Here is a 24915-nt window from a genome sequence, read left to right as displayed (position 1 = left end):
GATGCACTAGGTGAGAAACCTCGTGTTGGGTCAGTCAGGTACTTCGAGGGCACCACAACCCAGCAGGACCAGGTGGAATGGCAAGAATGCTCCGGTTCGTACAACAATGATGGAGGAAAGGGTTGTGATTACTGGTCGTCGCGAGCTCCGGACTTGTGCAGCACTATAATTCCATGGATTCCTTCATTGGGTCCTGAAGACCGAATGTACCTCTCGCATTGTAAGTTACACCTCTCCCGGGTCCTACCTCTAAGTGGCTAATACATGCTAGTCGCCAGCCAAGTAGCCCCAGTCATGGTCATCTTCGATAATGTTTCCAATGGCTACCGAGATATTTTCCTACCTCTAGCATGCGAGGATGAAGTCCTGCGTGGGGCGATTCGAGCTGTGGCGGCTCAGCATCTGGCTCTACGACATCCAGGTTTTCAGGGCATAGCAGAAATTGGCCGTGCAGCGATCATCTCCCGGCTTCGGCGCGATTCTTTGCAGGCATCCTCGGACAGCATCGTTAATCTTCGCACGTGGGCAACCCTGATTGTTCTACTCGTGGGTGAAACCATCACAGGCAGTCCCGAGTACTCTCATTTACTGCGCACACTACTCTCCCTGATGCCGAGCCTCTGTCAAATGGAGGCGACGCCCGCCTATCGCTTTCTTGTACAACAAACCCACATGTGAGTCAGCAATGCCCTGTATTCCTTGAGTTGACGCTAATGATGAGTACAGGTTTCAATTTCTCGGACAGCCGTTGCTTAATGAAACCCAAGGCATGAATGCCCTAGGCTTTCACCCTAGCCACTACCTTGATTGGACCGACTATGAACTACCCCCCGAGTCCAGGCACAATAGGGTTCTTTGGGTGGTCAGACAGGCCTTTATCGAAGCTTCCCAAATTTATATCCTCCGAGCCACTACCAACCACGACCTATGGGATCGACTGGAGAGCTTGAAGCAGCTGGTGTCACGCGTTGACCCTGATGAGCAAGGCGCGCATGCCCTTGTTTGGGTGTGTTTCATCGCCGCCGCCGATTCTACTGACCCAGAACACCGGCGATTCTTCACAGAACGCATGAACCAGGTTTTCGCAAAGACCAAGTTCCAAAATATTGTTGCAGCTGTCCGGACCTTACCAGAGATCTGGGCACAACAGGGCTCCGGGCGCTGGACGTCGAATTTGATCCAGCTAACTCCCACGCTCATTATGTAGATCATTAAATGTCATTGTGCCAGTGGGTAGTAGGAGGTACAAATTTGGTTTGCATATCTAACCATTCATATTGTGGGTTGAGATCCCTCTTAATCTCTGGTCGGGTTTCGGGCCTCCTCAGTAGTATATCATTCTGTAGTATTTGGTCCTGGTCTTACCGAATCAATGAAGACTGTGGCAGTGGAGGCACAACATATTCTGATCGAAGCCCGCTAGTCCCGCCTGCCTTTTGATCCCTTGTGCGGGACCTGGTCAGGCTGCAAGTCAACTGTGTCAGTGAATCTGACTGGTTGTTGACGGGTCCGATTTACTTGGAGATCAAAGACGTCCATCCGCTGGTAGCCACCGGCGGTATCGTGGTATTGCTTGCCCTCAACACAGTCGGTCAGATCAACATCGGCGTACAGGATGCCTTCCCGAGCTTGTAGGAAATCGGCAGAATGCTGAGCCGATGTAACTTCATCTATCACAAATCCCTGCATGGGTGCCCCAGTCGGGTTGAGGAACATAGTTGCGGCTCGTTGGGATTGCTCCATGGACTGTTTAACACTGGATGAACTAGAGGAAACGATATCAATCGCATCGGGTCCCAACATCCCGGCGCAGAGAACTCCGAAGCATTTCGCTTCGAAGCAATGGGCTGCCGCACGGATTCTGTTCGCCGCTACATTGTCATAATTTGATTTTCCCATTGCATCAGACTGTGGATTGTGTTTTTCCGCCACAGGCTGCGATGGCAACCGGGTTGGCCATATGGCTGGCCAGGTCGAGATATGGATCTGCTCGCCCTGGGCGATGAGAGCATATCGAGCCAGAGGATTGGTGTTCTCTCCACAGATAAGGGCCCCAATCTTCCCACACTCTGTATCCGCAACCCGCAGTCCATAGCCATCCCCAGGCGACCAAGTCAGTTTCTCGAAGAACGTCGGCACGAGTTTCCGGTGATGGACGAGAACATCCCCCCGGTTTCCAATGATCATATTCGAGTTGAATAAGGTTGCACTGCTTGTGCGGGCCTTCTCCGGGAAGCCAAGGCTCACTATGATGTTGCACTTTCTCGCAGTCGCGCGGACCGCCTGTATCTCCTGCCCGTCTGCGTGGATGGATTCCCGGACCATTCGCTGAAAGAGGTCATGGTTCTCGGTCGGCGGGCGCAGGGCACTCCAGATGGGAAATGCAGATATGAAAGACTCCGGAAACGCGATAAGGTTTGCCTTGTTTTTAGCAGCCTGTTCGATCAAGTGGATTGCTTTGTGTGTTGTTTCATGAGCGGAGAGAAAGATGGGGGCGACATGGGCGGCAGCAAGTCGAACCTGAGTGGCCATTGCGATCGACGGTGTTCAAAGTTGGTTCTAACGAGGAGACAGAGGGCGCTACTAGATATATAACAAAGACCTTTATGCTTCCCCAAACCTACCCCAAGCCAAGAAACTTAACGGAGCAGCATGAGAGGGTCTCCTTTGCACTCTACTCGATCCACAGCACATATAAATCCTCCTCTACATAGCACCATACCGATAAGGAGGGGACAGCACACAGTAATAATTCTAACCAGGAATGCTTTTAACCAAAGATTGTATGTATAATGGGGGCTTGTGAGGGTCACGACTCCACATCTATGGCCTCGGTTCGGAACATCTCTACGTCCGGGCTCCAATCGGGTTTTGCGGTCCGTTCCGCTCTCGTTCCGCTTTCCTTCCGCCTCTAATATGGTGACATTTAGACATTACGTGACTTGAGGTCTTGTCACCAGCCCCAGTTGCTCCACTATTCAAAATGAATGGCCTTGATGTAACCCTATGGACTACTAAAATAGCGTTTATCCCTTGGTGAACAGCCTTTGCATCGCAGACGATTATTAACCCCCCAACTCTGCCAGTTATGAATTGTCCTGCCAGAAGGTTCCCTCTACGCCGACCAGCTAATCATGTTCCCCCTATACCTCGATGGTATGCTCACTTTGCAGACGGTATAGACAGAGTATTTACTACATATATTGGGGTTCAACGACATCATGGACTCGATATTGGGCTGACGAAGTGCCTCGCGGCGATCGAGCGGTGGCTCGCTACAGACCAGGACAACGCGCCTGCTGCGGTGGAGCGTTTTCGGGTGATTGACGGTGACGACACCCCAGATTCACTCGTCTTTGCATGCTACTGGGATACGGAATCAAAGTATGAGAACGGTATCAAAGGATTGAATCTCACTCAACTGTACCAAAAGCTCGATAAGTCGATTCAGCCGACAGTGGGTCTCTGGTGTGAGAGGTTTGTCAGTCACGTTTCTCGTCTGGAGACAAACTACTCAGGGACAGACTATCTGCCTGGCCTGGCTCGACTGCCGGGCACAAAGACCGTAGCGCATTCATACTCGGCATACTGGGGCGCTGCTCGGGATCGAATTCCTGATTCGGCATTTGAGCTCTTTGAGCAGGATGAGAATCCCACAGCAACAGCAATTCCTGATGCTATGTCGACATCCTTGGGCAAGCACCTCACGGGTACCAACTTCCATAACGTGGTACATATACGGACTGGTCAGTTCTGGAACAATTGCGACGAAGATGAGAAACGTTCTTATGAAGACAAATTGGAACCGACTCTCCGAGAGGGCCTGTCATACTTATGGCAGAACCCCTCCGAGACGGGTTCCATGGGACTGAGATACCTATCTAACATTCCCACCTCTTCGCCCGAATGGTCAGGGCAGTCAAACGAGTCCTGTGTGACCGGATTCTTCAGAAGCCTTGCTGACCTGGAAATCTGGGCTAAGAAGCACCCATCGCATCTGGCTATATATACTGGTGCCATTCGGCATGCGAAGACTTTCGGGGATAGACGAAAATTTCGGACGTGGCATGAGGTCTCGGTACTAAGGCGCGGCGATGCACATTTCGAATATCTCAATTGCTTGCCGGGCACTGGCATGATAAAATGTGTATCCCTCACCGAAGTTAGTGATTTACGTCCGAGAAATTAAAACTACGCAAATCGCGGTTTCGCTGCAAGTAAGCGCTACGCTGGACCACAGATAGGCCATTAAACCTTTCCTTTTTCTTCCTCTTTGGACATACCTGGTCTGGTTCCACATCGCCGGGCGTTTCATCATGCCAGAAGTAAAGCTCTATACGCATTGGTATCAATCGGAAAAACATGTTCAAGCAAAGTGAACTTGTCGTATGCCGGCTATAGAGGTAACGTATGTATGGCGTGAGGTAGATGCGTTTATGGCGTTTTCCTCGAAATCGTCATGTAACTCTTTGGATTCCCTATAAAGACATCGGTATTCTAGGAGGCATCAAGTGAAATGCATTAATGACATTCATGTATGTCGGCCCAGCGTCATGCGACCCACTCTGGTACATTGAACACAATGATCAAACCAGATCTTTCGTTGGAAACATCGCCAACTTACAACACAATCTCAGTTCCCTACACATCAGGTATGTGATCCATCCGCAATGGCAGCACGTTTTCCGGTATCAAGAAAGCTTGTTCAATTGAGCGTCGGAAATGGACAGATATATCCGATAACAATCTGTAGATCCAATCGGAGGTTGAACATTGACCTCCAGCTTGACTTCACGTACGTCGCTTACGGTTGGGCTCCCCCGCAACATGCTTGGCATACCATTCTTGTCGGCAATTGTGTTGGACTGCTTTACCCCGGATTATCTTGTTGCGGAGATGTGGGGACATGGAAGTCTACGTATTTAGCTCAAGCCTACGAGCTAATCAGGTATAAAAGGAGGCATCTCCTTTGGTTGATATGCCCAGTCCTCTCTTAGCATTGTCAATCAAGGACTGTCTTCTCCAAGCAAGTTCGATCGCAATGGCAACCACGTCTCCTCATGATAGCTCTATGAAAAATGATACCGACCATGTCGAGTACCTGGGGGACCCTGAGAAGTCTTCGTCTGCCCCACAATATGATAGATTTGGCTCCTTCGCTAAGGTCAACCCCAAGGAGATTGCTTTAGTGAGGAAGATTGATCTCTACATGATGGTTTGGTCCGCCCTAAACTCCTGAAAATTGAACCATTTTGACGATCACTAGCCGATCCTTTGGCTAATGTACTTCCTGAATTTTCTTGACCGCAATGCCATGGTAAATGGCAAGCTCAGCAGTCTCTCTGAAGACCTAAAATTAAAGGGGACGGAGTATAATACATGTATTAGCATTCTCTTTGTTGGGTATGACCCCAGTGATGACTACGTCTACGGAGCATATACTGACCCGGATGACCAGATACCTTCTTGGCCAAGTACCTTCCAACATGCTTCTCAATCGAATCCGGCCTTCCTGGTTTATGGCCGGGTTTATGATGGCCTGGGCAATTGTCTCTACTCTCACATGTCTGGTCAAAGACTACCACAGCATGCTCGTATGTAGACTTCTGCTCGGCTTCGTCGAAGCACCATTCTACCCTGGAGCGCTTTTCATGATATCTTTGTTCTACACTCGCAAAGAGGCGACCACTCGCATGGCTATTCTTTATACTGGCAACATGCTCGCCAGCGCCTTTTCAGGCCTGATAGCCGCCGGCGTATTTGCTGGTCTTGATAAGAAACACGGCCTTGCAGGGTGGCAGTGGCTTTTTCTCATCCAGGGGGTAATAACTGTCGGGGTCGCTCTTGTCGCCTTCTTCCTACTCCCAAACGCACCCCGCTCGACGGCATGGCTCACCCCTGAGGAGCGACAACTTGCTGATGAGCGGATCAAACGAGACACTACGCAGAGGGAAGAAGGCACCAGCACGTGGGTTGGCCTCCGCGAAGCCTGTATGGATTACCGCACATGGATCTTTGCCTTGATGTGCAATTTACATCTGTCGGCGAACGGGTTCAAGAACTTCATGCCGACCGTGGTGAAAACTCTTGGCTTCAATTCCACGATAACACTGGTTCTCACCTGCCCTCCATATCTCGTCGCTACGTTCACGTCCGTCGCAGTGTCATGGTCCTCGGGACACTTCAACGAACGTACTTGGCATGTTACCGTTTCGAAAGCCCTCGCGATTATTGGTTTCGCGGTTGCCTGCGGGACCCTGAATATTGGTGCGCGGTATTTCGCCATGATCCTATTTGTGGGTGCCACCTATGGGGTGAATAATATCAACATCGCATGGACTGCTGCGACGCTGGGTCAAACCGATGAGAAGAAGGCAGTCGCAATTGCCATTACCAATACATTGGGTAATTTGGCCAGTGTCTACACGCCTTACCTTTGGCCTGACAGTGACGCTCCACGGTTTGGCCTCGCAATGTATTGCAGTATCGGATTTTCGGTCGGAGTGGTCATTCTAGCTTGGGTCATGCGAATTATCTTGACGCGAGAAAACAGAAAGCTTCGGGAAGTAGACTCGGGGGTAATCAACCTCTATGCCTATTGAAGTAAGAGCAGAATTAGTCAGTGGGCGGTGTCTTTTTTTATGATAATATTGAGGAAGATACTACTTACATGTCATATTAAGGATTACCAACACAGTTGAAAGCAAGCCGAAAGGCGGACCTCTCAGTAAAGATGTAATTTCGCAAGCGCGTTGGCGAGAACTGTTTCTTTCTTCTCTGTCATTGCTCTTTTTGCCTTATATGCACTGCCCTTAATCTGTACAAGTGATCTTTGCTACAGTACTACATATTGTGTCAACTCGTTGGACTTGAGTAACTCAGTTGCGAGTTAGGGTCGGAAAACGTCAACCCCTCTTGCTTTTCCGGTTTGCTTTTCCGACACGGAAACGATACTCAGTGATAGTCCTCCATGACAGTGCCCCAATTGCATTTGTAACATAAGTTTAACTCCTGTTTTACCTGTGACCGAGGTTAAAGTTGGTTTCTCTTGTCCGCTTGGCTCTATTCCTCGGATAAAGCATATACTTTGCGTATGAATGCTATGAGACTACCGATTTGACTCGATGGCTGGGCCTAGTGCTAAGTATCCAGTACAGCGTCTATAATCAATCCATTAGTGGTAATTGGACGTCCCATTCCTTCCAAGACTACTAGTTCCCACCGGTTTAGGGCTTGACATGAGTATCATTGCGGGGTTGACCGTCCGGAAAATCACCTTACCTTTTCCGTGCAGTAATTGAACCTCTGCTCCTTTTCCTTTCCAGATATTTTATTCCATTCATTCGGATATAGCACTTCTTTCATACTTTCCCATGGAGTTGATTAGCACTCGTCCGAAGAAACGCCGATGCGTTAAAGAGCGCGTCCGTGTCACCAGGGCGTGCGACGCTTGCAAAAGGTACGTTGCGAGTTCGATACGATATCCGGGTTGCATAAAACTGAGTAGCAATATAGAAAGAAGCTACGCTGCTCGGGCACTCTTCCGTGCTCCTTGTGTCAGCGTTCTAGTCAGGAATGCGAATATACGACAAGTTATACAAGAGGGAGGCTGCCACCAATCCCGACGCTCCAAAAACCTACGGGCAATGACAATGTCGCGGAACACCATATACAACAGAAATCGGCCCCCAATATAGATCGGATGCCTGCATCACCGGACACAGAGGTGATAGAAGGCCATTCATCGTCTCGAGTCGATGGAGACGCCAGTAACCTGCCATCGCGAGACTCCCCGGAGCCGCATCAAACTGACATGGAGGGTCATTATGTCGGGCCATCCTCAGGCGTCTCATTCTTACTTCGTATCCAAAAGAGACTCCATGAGAGTATCTCATTTCCGTTGAATACACCCATTTTCAGTTTTGGCGATGCTCCTTTACCAAAATCGGACCCTTCCTTCCTACTTCTCCCCAGCAAGAATGAGGCTAAAGAGTTAGTCCATAGATACTTTGACTTTGCATTTCCCACGCATCGGTTCCTCCACCAGCAGCAGGTGGAATCCTGGCTTGAAGAATTTTACAACTGTCTCCGGGTGCCTCACTCTCTTGGCCCTGGGGATCGGGAGATCAGGGCATTGCTCCTCATGGTTTTCGCACAAGCATCACAATATCAGCCAGAGTCCAGTAGTAACTTGGAAGATTCACACATGAGGTCTGTTACCAGCCCAGTGTTTTTCCTCTGCCCTGCCTTTTGAGTACGGCTCTGATCCCTCTTCTTTATGCAACAGTGCGGTCTACTTTGGTGCGTCAGAGCACCATCTAGCAGCGGAGACTGGACCCGTTCGTGTCACCAGTGTGCAGGCACGTCTGGCTCAATGCTTCTATCTTCTGTCGCAGTCTCGGATTAATCACTGTTGGAGCCTCTTCGGTACGACAGCTCGTCTCGCTATCGCCATCGGTCTACATCGGAAACGTCGACGGGAGCATCCGAATACAGTCAACCTTATCGAACAGGAGTGCTCGAAGAGAGTTTTTTGGTGTGCATATAGCTTGGACAATTATCTCAGTGCGGCTTTGGGCCGTCCCCGCATTTTCCATGATGATGATATTGACCAAGAATACCCTGAGGTTGCCGAAGATAGGCAGATAACGCTGACCTCCATCCTTCCGCCAACCTCTAGCTGTCAAAGTATCATGTTGGCCCCTGTCTACCACGCAAAGCTATCCAAAATTATCAGCGGCGTGCTACATGACTTATACGGCATTCAGCGGTCAAGCCTGACGGTCCAAGCCTCAGCTGCAGCGAAATACGGTGCTGAAATGGCACGATGGCGAAAGGAGTTGACTGGGTTCCTCGACCTTCCCAATGTGAACATCATGAAGGTTACCTATCAGCGACAATACACTGTCTTGAATCTCGCTTTTTATCACGCACAGATCTTGCTGTATCGCCCGTTTCTGTTAAAGGGCTTCACACTCCTCACCAAAGAGCCTAGCAGACGGAACGATAAGCTACAGGGAACGATTGACCAGAATATTAAATCTTGCTTGGAAGCGGCCATGAAGGTTGTTTCCATTGTCCGTGATCTATCCACAGCCGGAAGGATGTACCGAGCTTTCTGGGTAAGAAACCCAGACGTTCAGTGTCAAATAAAGGCTGACAGGTGTTGCAGTTCACCCATTATTATGCATTCTCTGCCGTCGTCGTACTCTATGTCCATTACATCCGGAGTCGCTCTCGCCAAAGCACAACTGATGCGGACCTTGCGTACTATATGGCTGGAAAGCAGGGGCAAGATGACCTGGCATCATGCGGATCCCAGTCTTCTTTCTCCCAGCGCTACGTTATGGTCTTGGAGGAGCTTCGCAAGGAGGCACACAAGGCCACAATCCGCGGAAATCAGGAATCAATCGATCAGCCACCCACAAATAGGCCTGGTCCGGGCGGCACTGAGAATGCAACATCAAGGCTCGAAGAGCTTGATCAGCTAAGGAACATCGCTGGCTCTCAAGATGCTGAAGCATACCCGGCAGCAAGCGAAAGGCTTGATGACATTCTCGGCTCAGCGCAAGTATCCTATCGTGGGGTACAGCCTGTGGGTTCATTTCAATTTCCGGCAGGACCGCAAGAGTCCGAAGTGGGATCTCTACAAGGCATCAGCCCCGAGTCTTATATCGCTGATCTGGCCAGCTGGGGTGAATTTGACTCTCTCGCTGCGACTGGTTTGGGAGACTTTGGTAACCTCTTTCCGTTCGATATACCTCCAAGGCTCGAAGGTTGAGTAATCTTTCTTCTTGCAGGAGTTTTCTTCCCTCGCTATGGAATTCTCAGTATCGCAAGCTTTATTCCTAGTGATACCAATGCCGATCCACACTATACGCCTTTTTCAAGGACCTATCTCTGATAAGCAATCATCTCTCATCTACACTTTTTCGATTAGTTTTACCTCGTATAGCAAGGCAGAAACGTTCCGCGTCAGCGGATCAGGTGACTGACTGATTCCGAGGATAATAAATTAAATCCATGATTACTATAAATAAATGTTTCCTCGGCCCCCACGTTTTTCTTACTGATGTTAGAATTCAAATCGCATCTTCTCCTTGCAATACACGTTGCTCCAATTCCCAACCAAAGATGTCTACCGGACAGGTATCTGCCCTCTTGGCACCCGTCGTCGCCCTCAATATCTGGACCTTCGTCATGGAGGCCTGGATGTACAAGACACGGATCCCAATATACTCCAAGATGAATATGAAAAATACCATCACGAAGCGCGAACTCGATGCGATGACGCCGGCTAGTGTCCGATGGAAGGCAGACAATTACAACCATCTCATGGAACAGCCAACCCAGTTTTACGCGATAGCCCTCGTATTGGCACTGGCCGGCCAGGATGACAAGACGAACATTCTCCTGGCATGGTCCTATGTGGCCATTCGTGTTGCGCACAGCCTGGTGCACTCTACGAGCAACCATATCATGAGCCGGTTTTCCATCTTCGTGGTTTCTTCGGTGATCTTGGCGGTTATGACTGGGCGGGCTGCGTTGCTTGTTTTCTGAGCGTTGGGGTAGGAGACATGTACAGGATCTGTGACTTATAGGGGGCAGTCTGAGAGGGAATAATGGGCCTTTAGGGAACATGTACAGTGATAGTGTTCTGAGGTTTAATCTTTGTGAGGCATACAATCTCTCCTCTTTCATCAATTTGCTCGAGATCGGCGCAGGATAAGACGGATAAGATGGACAAATAGGGTTAGTGTGAAACTTCATATACGAGGATTTGTAAACTTGCCCACCCAAATCAGTTCGTTCCTTGTCAACCATGCATCCCCTCTGTGCTCGCTGCAAGACCATTCCTCTCCATGACATTCTCCAACAGGGCCATTCCCTCTGGAAGAAGTCAAATGAACCGCAATTGTCGTGGGAGATCCCGTGGTATTCATCTCTGAGTGAACTGACTGCGTCGTCGTCGTCGTCAGACTGTGCGTTTTGCAAGCTAGTCCGCCAAGGCCTAGAGAGATCATTCGAATATGAAGCGGCACAACAAGAAGCACGTGGAGAAATCCCTCCGGCAAGCTCTACGGAAAAGGACGCGAAGGATCCCCTACGCAAAATGGAAGGATACCTGGACTTCCCCATGGACATGTCGCTGCAACTCCGCTCATCTTTAACAGATGAAGACGATGAGGGAGACTGGGACATATCACGGCACAGTGGAACGGCCAACGCCATTCTTACCGTCAGAATTTCGTCGGGGGTCTCATGGGGTCTGACTCTTCAAGCGGAGTTTCGTGTAGCGACCGTTCATGGTATGGCAATTTATCAATCCCTGTTCATCCAAAGTTCGACTCTATCTTAATGCTTCTTAGACGACCCATTGGCGGAATTGATCTTAGGCCGGACTATCGCACAATCAGCGGACAGTGAACAGGCGTATTCGGTCATCAATACTTGGATGGACTCATGCATCAATGATCATCAGATGCAATGTGCGGACGCTTCGCAATCACCACTACTCCCAACTAGGGTAATTGATGTCAGCCCAGTAGGGCTTGACGCAGGGTTGGTATGCCTTCGAGATGACCGGAACAAGGTGGATCGCGCTGCTCGCTACGTTGCTTTGAGCCACTGTTGGGGAAAATGCATTCCATTCGCGACAACAACTGAGAATCTGGAGGATCGCAAGCGAGAGGTACGTATCGAGGACATGTCTCAAGTCTTCCAGGAGGCGGTTCTCATTACACGTCGACTTGGGATACGGTATCTCTGGATCGATACACTTTGTATTGTTCAGAATGATCAGCATGACTGGGAGGTCGAAGCTAGCAGAATGGCCAAAGTCTACATGGATGCCTTTGTAGTGATTGGAGCGTCAAATTCAAATGCGGATGATCAAGGATTTCTTGGGCCTCGAGATCATTCGGGTTCAATAGACTGGGTGCGATCTCTCCCTAACGGACGTACCAGCTGTCTAGCTTTATCCCTACTACCTCCAGCAGGAGAGCGATGGACATTTGGCCGAGATCCGGTCTCGTCAGAGCCACTCCAGAGCAGAGCCTGGTGCTTACAGGAGCGGTATCTCGCCCAGCGCATTCTACTATATGGTGCAAGACAGCTCTTCTGGGAGTGTCGGGCCATCAGCCGGGCTGAGGATGGGGATCTAAGACTAGGTAACCTCCATAACCTAGACCGTCTTAGAGAAACAGCATCGATCAAAAGAACCATATTTGACCCACGCCCAGACGGCGACTCAGAAGTCAATTACCGAGGATGGTATGAAATGATTGAGGAATACACCCAACGTTCAATCACCCACCAGTCAGACCGATTCCCAGCATTATCAGGTGTGGCAGACGCAATAGCGCAGACATCCAGGGATGCATACCTTGCCGGAATCTGGAGGAAGGGACTGATCGAAGGTTTGCTGTGGTGTGCACTGAACCGCGATGAGCCACTAAAGAAGCCAACATCGTATCGTGCCCCATCATGGTCTTGGGCCTCTGCCGAAGGGCCTGTTCAATTTATTGTATACCATTTCATCGAGAGATGTAGGTGGAAGCGTGGCATTGCAGACTACGAGCAACTAGCAACTTTCGAGGATTGCGACGTTGAGAAAGACGGGCCTGATGTATATGGCACGGTCAGTAGTGGGCATCTTCGGCTGCACGCGCCACTCTTGCCAGTCAAAAGTCTCTATCCTGCAGACGATAGGCCTCCATTCTCCGATGAACTCTTACCGCCTCTGAAGAATTCGATCGTTGATAAAGTGGTGGAAGTGGAGGTGGGAAATGAGACTTTCTACCTTCAGGCGGGAGTTGATACGGCACCTGAGCCAGTATTACTCCAGCAGCAGTTGTTTGTACTCTTCCTCGCCCGCCTTCCAGATGGTAACCACGGGTTTTCTCCGTTCATGGACCATCGGTTCGGTTTGTTGGTTAGACGTACCGACAAGGACAGTGAGACCTATGAGCGAATAGGTATCATCGACTCCCCGATCCTGACAAAGGATACCTCCGGAGGTGTTTCGATGACCCTTGTTCGCCTTTTGGAGAAATCGCTCCGATTTCTAGAGAGGCTCTCGCCTTCCGCGGACAAATCACCTGTCTTCAACCTGACACCACGGCTGTTTGTCCCGGAAAGAGTCCTGACAGAGGAACCTGAAGAAGAGATGCCTCCCGATCCACTGCCCGAACTGAAACAGCACTCAATTTTAGTTACTCTTGTATGATTCCAAAATCTCTGTAAGGGTAGAGAAGTATCAGCTCAGTTTATCCTGCAGACATATGCAACCGACTTTACTGGTGGTTTCGTGATGTGGCAAGACTCGGATCCGATGAGTGGAATCGAGGATGCTTGACTCCCTCCCTGACTGCCTGTGACCCGGACCATGGGACAAATCTGTTGTATATAGACAAACATCCTCCTACGTAGTCATATAGATTGAGCTTAGTAGCATCGCTGCCTACCCATCGTTCAATGCGATCGAGGGCTTAGTCTCCACTTCACAGACCCAACCAAAGAAAAGGCCCTTATTCAGATTCTCCGGCAAGCTCCCTCAAAGTGTAGCACAAGCCATTCACGTCAGCCACTTCACTTCCCACTCATCGTTCGTAATTCCATCAACATTTCTGAAGCAAAACCTGGGTTGAGGTAATGCGCTTTTCTTTGCCGTCGGTCATCATGGGGATCAGTGCTGCTATGTCTCAAGCGGATAGTAGCCCTCTGGTCACCAAGATGTCATCACCAGCACCGTCCCAGGTAACTTATCCAATGCTATCAGCGTCAGCGACAATCGTGGATATCACCTTCAACTGCCCCTCACCCCACCCCGGGCCGGACCAAGTTTCGCCGCCAACGATGCACGCGCGATGGGGCCATTGTCCACTCGATCCTGGTGGCCATCCGGGAGACCTGGCACTTCTAGTAATTCATAAACAGGCCTTCTAGGGTCGAGCGATCGGCTGCGATGGTGTGCGAGGGGGACAGAGTATTGCATTGTGCGTATCGTATGAACGATGTGGAACGTGAGACTTAACAGGTTTCAGATTTTGAGCAAAGTGCTGCGGTTAGTTCTCCAGGCTGTTCCTGGTCGCGTACATCAATGCGCCCTGTCATCGCCTATGGTATTACCTTTAGTTGAAATGCGTGATGTCAGGGTCAAGTCTCTATGATGGTATCTCGCGTGGTTTTGCGACAAGACTGATGTCGTGTCTGGCGATAAATAAACCTGGCGGAACCGGAGGAACTCTAGTCCGCGATATACTGCTCTTGCTCATGGCCGGAACAATTTCCTATATAGCTTGTCATTGTTAACAATTCTTTGAAATCACCTTAAGAATCAAGATTGGATTCAATGTTTTCATCAATTCTCCGAGAGCTCTTGAGGCTCCTAATATCGGTTGAGGCTCGGGTTAGCATGTTCCTGAAAACATGCTGTCTCTGAATAATAGGAAGATATATATTTGTGTGCAAAGAAAATGCAGCGATCAGCAAGCTTACGAAAATCCCCCAGGACCAAGGCTCGAACTTCTTAGAGTATCTCAGGGATAAATATCTACACTACTTGAAATTTCGCGAGTTTTCTGGTTGTGGATCTAGATAATACATACAGTTTAAGGGCTTTTCGCGGAGGGTAACTTCATAGATCCAAGGTGAGCCCCCGGGAGTATCACCCAGATAGGAATGACACTAGCCGTATAGGGTAAGAAACCTTGGTGGACCCCGTGATCCGGATAAACATCGTCGCAGTGACTGGCAGTTGGCAGCCAACTCCCAATGAAGGTGTCTACTCGTACCGCGATGGGGCACCTTTTTTAATGCCACATGCGGGGTCAATCATTCTGAGACTGAGCCCCCACGAATTATCCATGAATGATAATCTGACATGCGGAGTCCGTCCCCACTCGACGGAATCTCGGGGCGAGGGCCGTCATGTTATCCACTAGGATGTCGATCTGCCGCCTGGGTATTTATTGATACGGCTTGTTCGTTGGATGTACTCGTAACGAACGAGTCGGATTCAGTCCCAGAAATGCACACCTAGATGCGGAAATGGCGTTGGAAATAGATTACGTGCTCTCCCACATCTCGCAGGAGGACAAGATCGCCCTTCTCGCAGGTTACCTCACCCGTCCTGATCATTAGGCCAAGAGTCAGCACTAAAACTAAGCCAGGCATCGATTTCTGGCATACCCACCCTATTCCCGAATTGAACGTGCCTTCAATTCGTTCCACCGATGGTCCCAATGGTATAAGAGGCACGAAGTTCTTCGCCGGTGTACCGGCTGCCTGTTTGCCCTGTGGCACCGCCTTGGCGTCGACTTGGGACCAAAATCTACTGCGCGAAGTGGGAGTTCTGATTGGAAAAGAATGTCTGGCAAAGGGCGCGCACTGTTGGCTTGGTCCAACAATCAATATGCCCCGATCACCGTTGGGCGGCCGGGGATTTGAATCTTTCGCGGAGGACCCGCATCTCGCCGGAGCAATGGCTGCCTCGATGATCACAGGCTGTGAGAGCACCGGGGTCATCTCTGCGGTAAAACATTTCGTGGGTAATGACCAGGAGCATGAGCGGAGGGCTGTGGATGTTCTTGTCACCCAGCGTGCGTTGAGAGAGATCTACCTGCGACCTTTTCAGATCGTAGCCCGTGACGCAGGTCCAGGGGCACTGATGACGTCCTACAACAAGATCAACGGGAAGCACGTCGTGGAGAGTAAGGAGATGTTGGATATGGTCCGTCAGGAATGGAAGTGGAATCCGCTTATCATGAGTGACTGGCTGGGAACTTACACCACGATTGACTCGATGAATGCTGGGTTGGATTTGGAGATGCCAGGCCCGTCGCGGTATCGAGGCCGATATGTGGAATCAGCCCTGCAGGCAAGGCTGATCAAGGAGTCCACCATTGATAGTCGCGCACGAAAGGTACTTGAGTTTGTTCAGCAAGCAAGCAGAGCACCCGTATCCGCTGTGGAAACTGGAAGGGACTATCCAGAAGATCGGGCGCTGAACCGAAACTTGTGTGCCAACAGTATCGTGCTTTTGAAAAATCAGAACGATATATTGCCCTTGCCAAAGACCATTAAGAAGATTGCCCTGGTAGGGTCACATGTGCGTACTCCAGCGATCTCCGGCGGTGGCAGCGCTTCGCTAGAACCGTACTATACTGTTTCGTTATACGATGCTGTGAGCGAAGCTCTTCCCCACACCGAGATTCTCTATGAGGTGGGCGCTTATGCGCACAAAATGCTACCTGTGATCGACCGGCTGCTTACCAATGCCGTCATGCATTTCTATAACGAGCCCGTAGGGACGGAGCGTATTCTACGTGCCACACAGCCGATGTCGAAGACCGCCTTTCAACTGATGGATTTCAATGCGCCGGAGCTCAACAGAGGCCTATTCTATGCGACACTAACCGGTGACTTTACGCCCGATGTTTCAGGTGTGTGGGACTTTGGTCTCACAGTCTTTGGCACCGGCTTATTGTACGTCGATGACGAACTCGTCGTCGACAACACCACGCATCAAACTCGAGGAACGGCATTTTTCGGCAAAGGAACGGTGCAAGAACTGGGATCGAAGACTCTCAATGCGGGACAAACATACAAGATTCGGATTGAATATGGATCTGCGAATACCAGTCCCATGAAAGCGATTGGTGTGGTACACTTTGGTGGCGGTGCAGCGCACCTCGGAGCATGCTTACACGTCGATTCCGCAGAGATGGTGCGCAGTGCTGTTAAAGCAGCTGCAGAGGCGGACTATACTATTCTCTGTACCGGACTGAATCATGAATGGGAATCTGAGGGGTTTGACCGGTCGCATATGGATCTTCCTCCCGGGATTGATGCGTTGATCACCTCTGTGCTGGATGTTGCGGCAAACAAAACAGTGATCGTGAACCAGTCCGGGACGCCGGTGACAATGCCCTGGGCTGATAGGGCGAGAGGGATTGTTCAAGCCTGGTATGGAGGTAATGAGACGGGTCATGGTATCGCGGATGTGATATTTGGGGACGTCAATCCATCCGGAAAACTGCCATTATCGTGGCCGGTGGATGTGAAGCATAACCCGGCCTATTTGAATTACGCTAGCGTGGGGGGAAGGGTGCTGTATGGCGAGGATGTCTATGTTGGATATCGATACTACGAGAAGGTCGGCCGGGAGGTGCTATTTCCATTTGGGTATGTGCTTGTCCTTTGGTGTTGGATTATGACTAACGATGCAGGCATGGTCTTTCCTATACGACATTTACCGTGTCTCCGGATGTGGTCTTCTCCCAGGAAGTCTTTAGACCCGAGGAGCCGCCAACTGCTGCCGTAAAGATCAAGAACACTGGCAAAGTAGCCGGAGCGCAAGTCCTCCAACTGTATATCTCCGCTCCTCATTCTCCCACACCTCGCCCGACCAAGGAGTTGCACGGATTTACCAAGGTTCTTTTGCAACCCGGGGAAGAAAGAGTGGCCCATATTCGCATGGATAAATACGCCACCAACTTCTGGGATGAAATCGAAGGCATGTGGAAAAGCGAAGAGGGTATCTACGAAGCTCTGATTGGTACATCAAGTCAAAATATCTTGGCGAAGGGGACATTCAGGGTGGACAGGACGAGGTATTGGCTTGGCTTATAACCAGTGATCTATACCTCTAACTTAGCCTCAAAGAGAATTCACTCCGGATAATTTGAATTCATTTACCCAGACTTTAGCTTAATGCTGTGGGGGCACCAGCGAGCCTATCTTTTGACACAATCCGGGGTAAGCAGGTGATTATATCTTCGTATACGATAGCCACCGCGACTACTGATCACTCCTAGTCTAGAATACCCCAGGCCCTTAGGCCCCTCTTGGCAGTCGGTTAGGGAGATTTCTCCGGCTTAAATGTTGAGATAACCGGAGCGATTGGTGGAATCCTCTCAAGCTCCCGTGTGCTTGCCATTTAGCGGCCTCGGTTGCGAGGTCTTTATTCAAGATTCTTTCTCCCCCACTGGCCAACCGCAAATAAGTGTATGTAAGGCCACCAGCTGTGGTAATGTCCGTCTCGTATGCGGTAAGAGTCTTTCTTGGCTTGTCTTGGCCAGTGTTGTATTGGTATAGTAGGGATATAAAGATGATCTGCGTCCCGATTACTCTCAATATCAAAGGTCAAGTACCCCGGAAGCGGTCAACATGATTGCAGTAGGAAAGCAACGAGAAGAGGACGTGTCAGACCCTGTCCTGGCCAACTTGCTGGCTGAGGACCGGACCCCATGGTACAAGAAGCCCAACCTGAGACGATTGTACTTGATCCTCTTCCCTGCATGCATGGGCATTGAGATCACCTCGGGGTTTGACTCACAGATCATCAACACAGTGCAGATCGTGTATACCTGGAATAAATGTTAGTGTCTTCCCTGCATAGAAGAATCATTTTCTGACAAGATACATAGATTTCGGGAGACTAACGGGTGATACCGTGGATGGTATGCCCGAGTACGAGGTCGAACCGAATCTCAAAGGCTTTCTAGGAGCGGCATATTCCCTTGGAGCTATCCTTTCTCTGCCATTTGTCCCCTGGGTTAATCAACGTTTTGGAAGGAGATGGACGGTTATGTTCGGGTCTTGCATCAGCTTGGTGGGTGCGCTACTACAAGGGTTCTCAAACGGAGGTAACTATCTTTTACCCATCGAAGGCACCGCGTGCTAATTGGAATAGTCGGAATGTATATAGTAGCTCGCATGTTACTTGGATTTGGGATTCCATATTGCATCGTGGCTGGTTCTTGCCTCATCGGTGAGCTCGGTTATCCCAAGGAACGACCAATCCTCACGTCCTTGTTTAACTCATCCTATTTCATTGGTCAAATCGTGGCTGCTGCCGTCGGCCTGGGCACGGTGACTATCGCAAGCAACTGGGCGTGGAGAATCCCTTCACTGTTGCAGCTGGCTCCTGCTATGGTCCAGGTGGTCTTTGTTTTGTATGTGCAGGGCCGCACCGCATACTGGTAACATCACCCTAACGTATATAGCTTTCTGCCAGAGAGCCCTCGATATTTGATCAGCAAAGACCGACACGAAGAAGCCTTCGGCATTCTGGCCAAATACCATGCCGAGGGAGACCGTAACTCCGTTATCGTGCGCGCGGAGATTGCCCAGATTGAACGGACCATCAAGCTCGAGCTCGAAGAGGCGAAACAAAGCTGGTGGGACATGTTCCGCACCGCGGGGATGCGGCGTCGGCTGCTCATCTCCGCGTTTTTGGGATTGTTTACCCAATGGTCCGGAAATACCTTGATTTCGTATGTCTCGTTCCCTGTGATATAGCGATCGGCGCTGACGATGCGTAGGTACTATCTCAGCGACTTGCTGGATATGGTCGGCATCACCGACAGTGTGACCAAGTCCAAGATCAACATCGGTATTGCTTGCTGGGGGTTGGTCTCTGGAACCGCCTTAGCTCTTACGGCGCCTCTGTTCAAGCGGCGAACGATGTATTTAACCTGTGCGACATCGTTGCTTTGCGTGTACATTGGCTGGACTATTTCCATGGAGCGGTTCATGACAACAGAGGTCAGGGCGGCCGCAATCCTGACTATCTTCTTCATCTTTGCCTATTCCCCGGCATACAACCTAGGCTACAATGCTTTGACTTACAGTAGGTCCCCGACAGATATTCTGCTGGACTATTCGCTGACGATGCAGCTTACCTGATTGAAATCTTCCCTTACTTCGGTCGCTCTCGTGGCCTCTCCTGGTTCCAGTTTTATGGCCGCGGGTCGGCATTCTTCGCTACATATGTCAATCCCGTCGGGTTGGATAGAATCAGCTGGCGATGGCTCCTGGTTTACTGCTGTTGGCTAGCCTTCGAGTTGGTATTTATCTACTTCCTTTTCCCGGAAACGTCTGGAAGGACATTGGAGGAGCTGTCGTTTAGTAAGTTGTTCCCGTCAGTAGTCTGTGCTTGGGCTAACCGAAATTCCTAGTGTTCGAGGGCAAAGAAAAAGCCAATGAAGTGGCTGCTGCAGTGCACAAGCAGATCGAAGTGGATGGGAAGACGGAAGGCCAGGCTTAGGTGCTTTTCTATATTGATACCTTATGAAATTGTCTTTACAGTCCAGTGCTATCTGATGTGACTTTTCATACCCACGAGGTCTAGTCCTGTATCGAACTTGTTGGAACGTTATTTTTCCTTTCTTTCGCTAGCTTCTTCCTCTTCTTGGCTTAGGTTCGTAAGTTAAGGTGAGGTGTATGTTTGTTAAATGCAGATGTGCATGAAAATGCTAAGTCGCGGATGTACCGGGCCTTTTCCAATAGGATAACCGAAGTTATCCATGCATAGAAGCCATTCTCATAAGGGCTAGCCTTGAAGCGGAAATTACCGAAATACGGGGCCTATAATGGTCCAGATCCGAAAACGCGCGCTGAAGTGGGCTCATGAAAAATTCGTGTTCAGTGTATTTTAGCAGTGGAGATATAACAGATCACCGTTCCTCTGATTTTTAGGAGAACATGGTTCGTGAGTGAAATATGATCTTCAATCTCTGGATCCTCGGTCTTGGACTAGGGCTTTTTCTGGCTGCGGATGCGCGAGGCCCCCAACCGATCGGAATTGATCTGGGCCCTGAGCTACTGTCTGTCATCCGCTTCCGTGGATTGATGATCTTCGTTTAATCGTTGGCTAATTAGTCCATAGTACTGCTGCGTATGCGCACACGTCCGATAATGTTTCGGTGATCGCTGCGATCGCGCCCGGACCTGAGGATATCTATGTTCGTCATATGTTACTGCTCCGGATGGAGTACGCAGACCGGCATGATATTATGCGTCCATGGCGCAAACCCGCGCAATGGACCCTGAAAGGACATTTTTCTAATCTCATCCAACAGTGGACGACTGAACTGAGCTCGTTTCTTGACAAACCAGCGCTGCAGAACTCCCAGATGCTGTCATTTGCTAGTACCGGATTCCGCACTGTACTCCAGGCAGTCTCGTACACGCGAAGGCTTGTCAATCCTGGGTATAAGGAGGAACTGCGTTTGGTCGATGTGAAAGCAGGGTTAGTTGACATGCTGCGACAGCTGAAGCAGAAAGCTGCTACAGACAGTGATGTTGACCTCAACTATGCTGTCATCGCAGTGCCTGAGTTCTTTAACCAGACCCTCCGGGAGATGGTGGTGGACGCAAGTCGGAAGGCAGGAATCAGGTCGGCTCTCACACCTGTTTCTAGAACGACTGTGGCGACTTTTGTCTCTACGTCCACCATAGCGAATCCCCCTGGTCTAAGATATGCAGTCATAGATCATGGAATGTTTTATCTCGATGTTAGTGCTGGGGCTGACACCGGGAAAAGTGAACGGGAGCGCATTCATCAATATTTCCCTGCTTTGCATATGGGCAGCACAATGATCGATAGCTATATTACGGACCGACTCGTTAATCGCGTGGAGGATCTCAGTATAGAGATCGCAATTGGGACTTCTAAAACGGCGCTCTATGGCCCTGTGAGACAGGCTCGAACCTTGATCCGGGATGATCTTGATTCCCAGCTCCTGGGTTCTGAGAATGACCAAGATCACCACTTTGATGAGTATCCTCTTGACCTAACGAAGTGGGGCTCTGGACAATCCCAGGCTGTTCTATCATGGGAGGACGTACATGCTGCCGAGAGGCGTTTCGTTGAGGTAGTCGCTACTAACCTGAGAACATACCTTGCTGTTTTGAGATGTGAGCTTTTGCCCCTTGCGTTCACCCTTACAACCTGAAGCATAAAAGCTAATAGAAGGCTAGTCCGCCGTTTACCTGATGCCTCGCCTGACGATATTATACCCGAAGTCGTCGACCGAGTTGTGATTTTGACTACCGGCCCTGATGGTCATCTATTGGCGCAAGCAGTTCGCGAGGGCCTTGGGGACCACATCGAGATTATCGGAGGTACACTACGCGAATCCTTCTCGCTGGCCGCGTTTGGGGCAGCACGTGGTGCTTTAGTTGCAATGTCTCCTGGGATATGTCGCAATACACCTAAACAACGTGGTGTATTTGACCATGAGCTTTAGGATGGTAACGATGACGTGACAAAACCATAGTACATTACGGTGCTGAAAGAATGTATTGAGGAGGGAGCATTTAATAGGCCCCATATCATATAGGAAATGTGGGTTCGTCAGGTGCCCGACGTTGCAGAAGTGTCGCAAGATTCAAGGTTCTTAGGGACCATGGCGGCCTTGACATTGACTAGCAAGCCCTTAGGCATGTCGCGCTTCAGATACATATGGAAGCTCTCTTGAGCTACTAGCAGCTACTCAGGATACAACGAGGTATAAGAGTGGAGTGATGAATTCATGTAAAGAGATGTACTGTACAGAGTAATGGGTTTGTCCATTTGGACCCAAATTCAGCCACTCATTGCCTTTACGATATTTTTCCCAAGTGGTCGTATGCAAACCGTGCTCATCTTCTGATGTTGAAACTTCTGAAATGTTCATGTAACACCCAGCCTACTCTTCCTTGAGACCTGTCCTCGTTTCTGTATGCTCCTCACTTAGAGGCTGATTCACAATGAACGCGCTCGCAAGAACAGCAACACCAGCCATGCAGGTGTACATAATCCACATGTTTTGTAAACTGGATGAGAAAGCACCTGCGACAGTTCGAATCTTGGAGGGATCATTGAGGGTCTTGATTACCTCCGTGCTGGCAGCGGCAGAAGCGCCAGTTAACTCTTCAACAATCTCATCCATCAGTCCTGCTGCTTCTAACCTGCTTCGCTCTCCTGCCATGCTATTTTGAAAGACCACCCCACCAACTACAATCGAGACTGACATGGCGATAGTGCGAATGAAGCCTAGCATGGCCGTGGCACTTGCTGTGTCATCTTGGGCGACCATTGCTTGCAACGCAATCAGAGGGGGCGCAAATAAGATCGCCGATCCTGCTCCGCCAATCACTTGGAATATAATTAGTTCTACTAGAGGGGACGTTGGACTGAGCCGAATAAATAGGCCGGTCCCGAGGGTAAGAAGGACAGTCCCTATCCAGATTTGTTCCGCATATTTGCCTGTCCGATGGATTAACCAGCCAGAAATCCCGCTGAAGACCCCTTCGGCCAGAACCAGGGGAAGGACCATCAGCCCTGAGCGCATCGGGCTGGCTTGCTTGGCTGACTGGAAGTATAGTGGTAGCCAATACTCACAAGCGATGAATACCTAGCACTGTCAGATCTGGTGTTTCATACCGAAGGTGTTAGTCCACAGGTAACTCACCGCACCATGGAATAATGTAACCAGCGATACAGCAATATTTGATCGATGTTTCAGCATTTTGAGGGGCATCAGAGGGTATTTGGCGACATATTTCTCCCCGCAGAAGAATATAATCGAGAAAAGAGACCCGAAGACAATCAGACAAATCACTTGAGGCGAGTTCCAGGCAAACGTTTCCCCCCCAAAATTAAGACCCAGGAGTACCATCAGGGTAAAGCCTATGATAGACAGACTTCCCAGCCAATCAATTGCTTTCAACCCGTCAGTTACCCTGGTTTTCGGGTTGTGGACATTCAAGTAAAAGAAGAGCAATATAAATGCCAATCCGCAGATAGGAAGATTTATCCAGAAGTTCCATCGCCAAGAGAGGTATTCCGAGAATACACCACCAAGAATTGGTCCGAGGCCACCGGAAATAGTCCACATAAACTCAAGGATGCCCATATACAGACTTCGTGACCTAAAAGCAGTTAGCGAGTTTCACCTGTCAGAAAATATATCATGATAACAAGGGGTTGGTGCTGACCGGACACTGAACAAATCGGACACAACAATCATGACCAGTTGCAAGAGACCACCACCTGCTATACCTTGTAGTGCTCGACCAGCAATTAACATCCTCATGTTTACTGCGGCGGCGCACACAATAGAGCTGAACATGAACCAAAGAACAGCAACAAGAAGGATGGGCTTGCGCCCCCAGATATCAGATAGCTTTGCCCAGATGGGAGCAGCTGCCGCACTGGCCAGGAGGTATGCTCCTCCAACCCATGTATAGCCACTTGCCGAATGTAACCGCGAGGAAATCGTTGGTAGAGAGGTAGAGACAATCGTTTGATCTAAGGCAGCGATAAAAAGGGATAACTACAAAGCTGGAGTGTCAGCGACCCAATCCGTACTGCTCAATAGCATGACATGCAACAGAAGCAGGGACCTTACGCAGAGAGCCACCATGATGGCAAGCACCTGCACCTTTCCACGCTCTCCTTCCAGTCCATCCAAGTTGCTCACAGCTTGTTGGACAGCTGTATAGTTATCACAGCTTTGTGAAGGATTTCCCATTGGCATAATATCAGCGGAGCGCTGCCTAGTCGGCGAGAGCTCAATTCCGTCGTCAGTCATCTTGTGTGATCGTGTAACATTGAGGCTCTACTGGTAGATTGCATCGAGGCAAACCTCACCATATGTAGACCTAAGCGAAAGAAATACTTTTGAGTAGGGCTGTCCCTTTCTGGGGTACGGAGAGTCAATACGAGGGACCCATCGTGATTACCAATGCGATCTTGCCTCGGCGTATGACAGATTCCGACGGGTCCAGACCTCTGTGTGCATAATCAACCACCATAGCTGCTTTTATCATTCTTTATTCCTTTGCTGAACTTTGCCCTTCCCACCGATTATGGTTAGCATTGTTGCCGTACTAAACGTTGTAGGTCGAGGCACCCACGTCACCCGTGCCAACACAATTCTAACTGCGCCTATGTAACCATCGTCCTGGACATTCCTGGCTCAGTGGCATATTTCCTTCTACCTTGCTGATTAGGCGGCATCACTGTATGTCACCTGAAGGGGTTTAGTTAGTACATAAAGCTGAGTATTGTCCCTTCGCTATCTCTTACTCAAGGGATCCATGACAGCGCCTCACCCGAAGGTTCAAAATAATGGTATTGTA

The 24915-nt window shown here is 49.8% G+C and overlaps 10 protein-coding genes across 10 annotated transcripts; 8 read left to right on the top strand and 2 right to left on the bottom strand.

Moving 5' to 3' along the window:
• Positions 1 to 294: 294 nt before the first annotated feature.
• Positions 295 to 1207, top strand: AO090166000096 (uncharacterized protein; the record flags this gene model as incomplete). The annotated part of the gene is made up of 2 exons (XM_001822825.3): positions 295 to 674; positions 727 to 1207. 2 exons carry the CDS (start codon positions 295 to 297, stop codon positions 1205 to 1207), a joined length of 861 nt encoding a protein of 286 aa, XP_001822877.3.
• A 212-nt stretch (positions 1208 to 1419) lies between these two features.
• Positions 1420 to 2532, bottom strand: AO090166000095 (carbon-nitrogen hydrolase family protein; the record flags this gene model as incomplete). The annotated part of the gene is made up of 1 exon (XM_001822824.1): positions 1420 to 2532. One exon carries the CDS (start codon positions 2530 to 2532, stop codon positions 1420 to 1422), a length of 1113 nt encoding a protein of 370 aa, XP_001822876.1.
• Positions 2533 to 3088: 556 nt separating this feature from the next.
• AO090166000094 (uncharacterized protein) lies at positions 3089 to 4329 on the top strand (the record flags this gene model as incomplete). Its single annotated transcript, XM_023237086.1, has 2 exons — positions 3089 to 3746; positions 4241 to 4329. The coding sequence occupies 2 exons, from the start codon at positions 3089 to 3091 to the stop codon at positions 4327 to 4329; spliced, it is 747 nt and encodes a 248-aa protein (XP_023091953.1).
• A 712-nt stretch (positions 4330 to 5041) lies between these two features.
• On the top strand, positions 5042 to 6893 carry AO090166000093 (putative MFS transporter; the record flags this gene model as incomplete). Its single annotated transcript, XM_023237085.1, has 4 exons — positions 5042 to 5215; positions 5267 to 5403; positions 5459 to 6460; positions 6827 to 6893. 4 exons carry the CDS (start codon positions 5042 to 5044, stop codon positions 6891 to 6893), a joined length of 1380 nt encoding a protein of 459 aa, XP_023091952.1.
• Positions 6894 to 7373: 480 nt separating this feature from the next.
• Positions 7374 to 10560, top strand: AO090166000092 (uncharacterized protein; the record flags this gene model as incomplete). The annotated part of the gene is made up of 7 exons (XM_023237084.1): positions 7374 to 7459; positions 7516 to 8227; positions 8256 to 9122; positions 9164 to 9737; positions 9801 to 9851; positions 9960 to 9987; positions 10080 to 10560. The coding sequence occupies 7 exons, from the start codon at positions 7374 to 7376 to the stop codon at positions 10558 to 10560; spliced, it is 2799 nt and encodes a 932-aa protein (XP_023091951.1).
• A 262-nt stretch (positions 10561 to 10822) lies between these two features.
• AO090166000091 (uncharacterized protein) lies at positions 10823 to 11359 on the top strand (the record flags this gene model as incomplete). Its single annotated transcript, XM_001822820.3, has 1 exon — positions 10823 to 11359. The coding sequence occupies one exon, from the start codon at positions 10823 to 10825 to the stop codon at positions 11357 to 11359; it is 537 nt and encodes a 178-aa protein (XP_001822872.3).
• Positions 11360 to 13168: 1809 nt separating this feature from the next.
• AO090166000090 (beta-glucosidase H) lies at positions 13169 to 17634 on the top strand (the record flags this gene model as incomplete). Its single annotated transcript, XM_023237083.1, has 3 exons — positions 13169 to 13222; positions 15119 to 17187; positions 17232 to 17634. The coding sequence occupies 3 exons, from the start codon at positions 13169 to 13171 to the stop codon at positions 17632 to 17634; spliced, it is 2526 nt and encodes an 841-aa protein (XP_023091950.1).
• Positions 17635 to 18171: 537 nt separating this feature from the next.
• AO090166000089 (putative MFS sugar transporter) lies at positions 18172 to 20053 on the top strand (the record flags this gene model as incomplete). The annotated part of the gene is made up of 7 exons (XM_023237082.1): positions 18172 to 18382; positions 18432 to 18650; positions 18698 to 18959; positions 19011 to 19280; positions 19329 to 19636; positions 19684 to 19914; positions 19965 to 20053. The coding sequence occupies 7 exons, from the start codon at positions 18172 to 18174 to the stop codon at positions 20051 to 20053; spliced, it is 1590 nt and encodes a 529-aa protein (XP_023091949.1).
• Positions 20054 to 20759: 706 nt separating this feature from the next.
• Positions 20760 to 21334, top strand: AO090166000088 (uncharacterized protein; the record flags this gene model as incomplete). Its single annotated transcript, XM_023237081.1, has 2 exons — positions 20760 to 21302; positions 21332 to 21334. 2 exons carry the CDS (start codon positions 20760 to 20762, stop codon positions 21332 to 21334), a joined length of 546 nt encoding a protein of 181 aa, XP_023091948.1.
• Positions 21335 to 22478: 1144 nt separating this feature from the next.
• AO090166000087 (MDR family MFS transporter) lies at positions 22479 to 24365 on the bottom strand (the record flags this gene model as incomplete). Its single annotated transcript, XM_023237080.1, has 4 exons — positions 22479 to 23144; positions 23244 to 23703; positions 23770 to 24107; positions 24183 to 24365. 4 exons carry the CDS (start codon positions 24363 to 24365, stop codon positions 22479 to 22481), a joined length of 1647 nt encoding a protein of 548 aa, XP_023091947.1.
• Positions 24366 to 24915: the final 550 nt, after the last annotated feature.

Source organism: Aspergillus oryzae, chromosome 4 (assembly GCF_000184455.2).
Source record: "Aspergillus oryzae RIB40 DNA, chromosome 4".
Classification (NCBI taxonomy): domain Eukaryota; kingdom Fungi; phylum Ascomycota; class Eurotiomycetes; order Eurotiales; family Aspergillaceae; genus Aspergillus; species Aspergillus oryzae.
The sequence above is the reverse complement of the archived record's forward strand: the minus strand, read 5'-3'. Positions and strand labels throughout refer to the sequence as shown.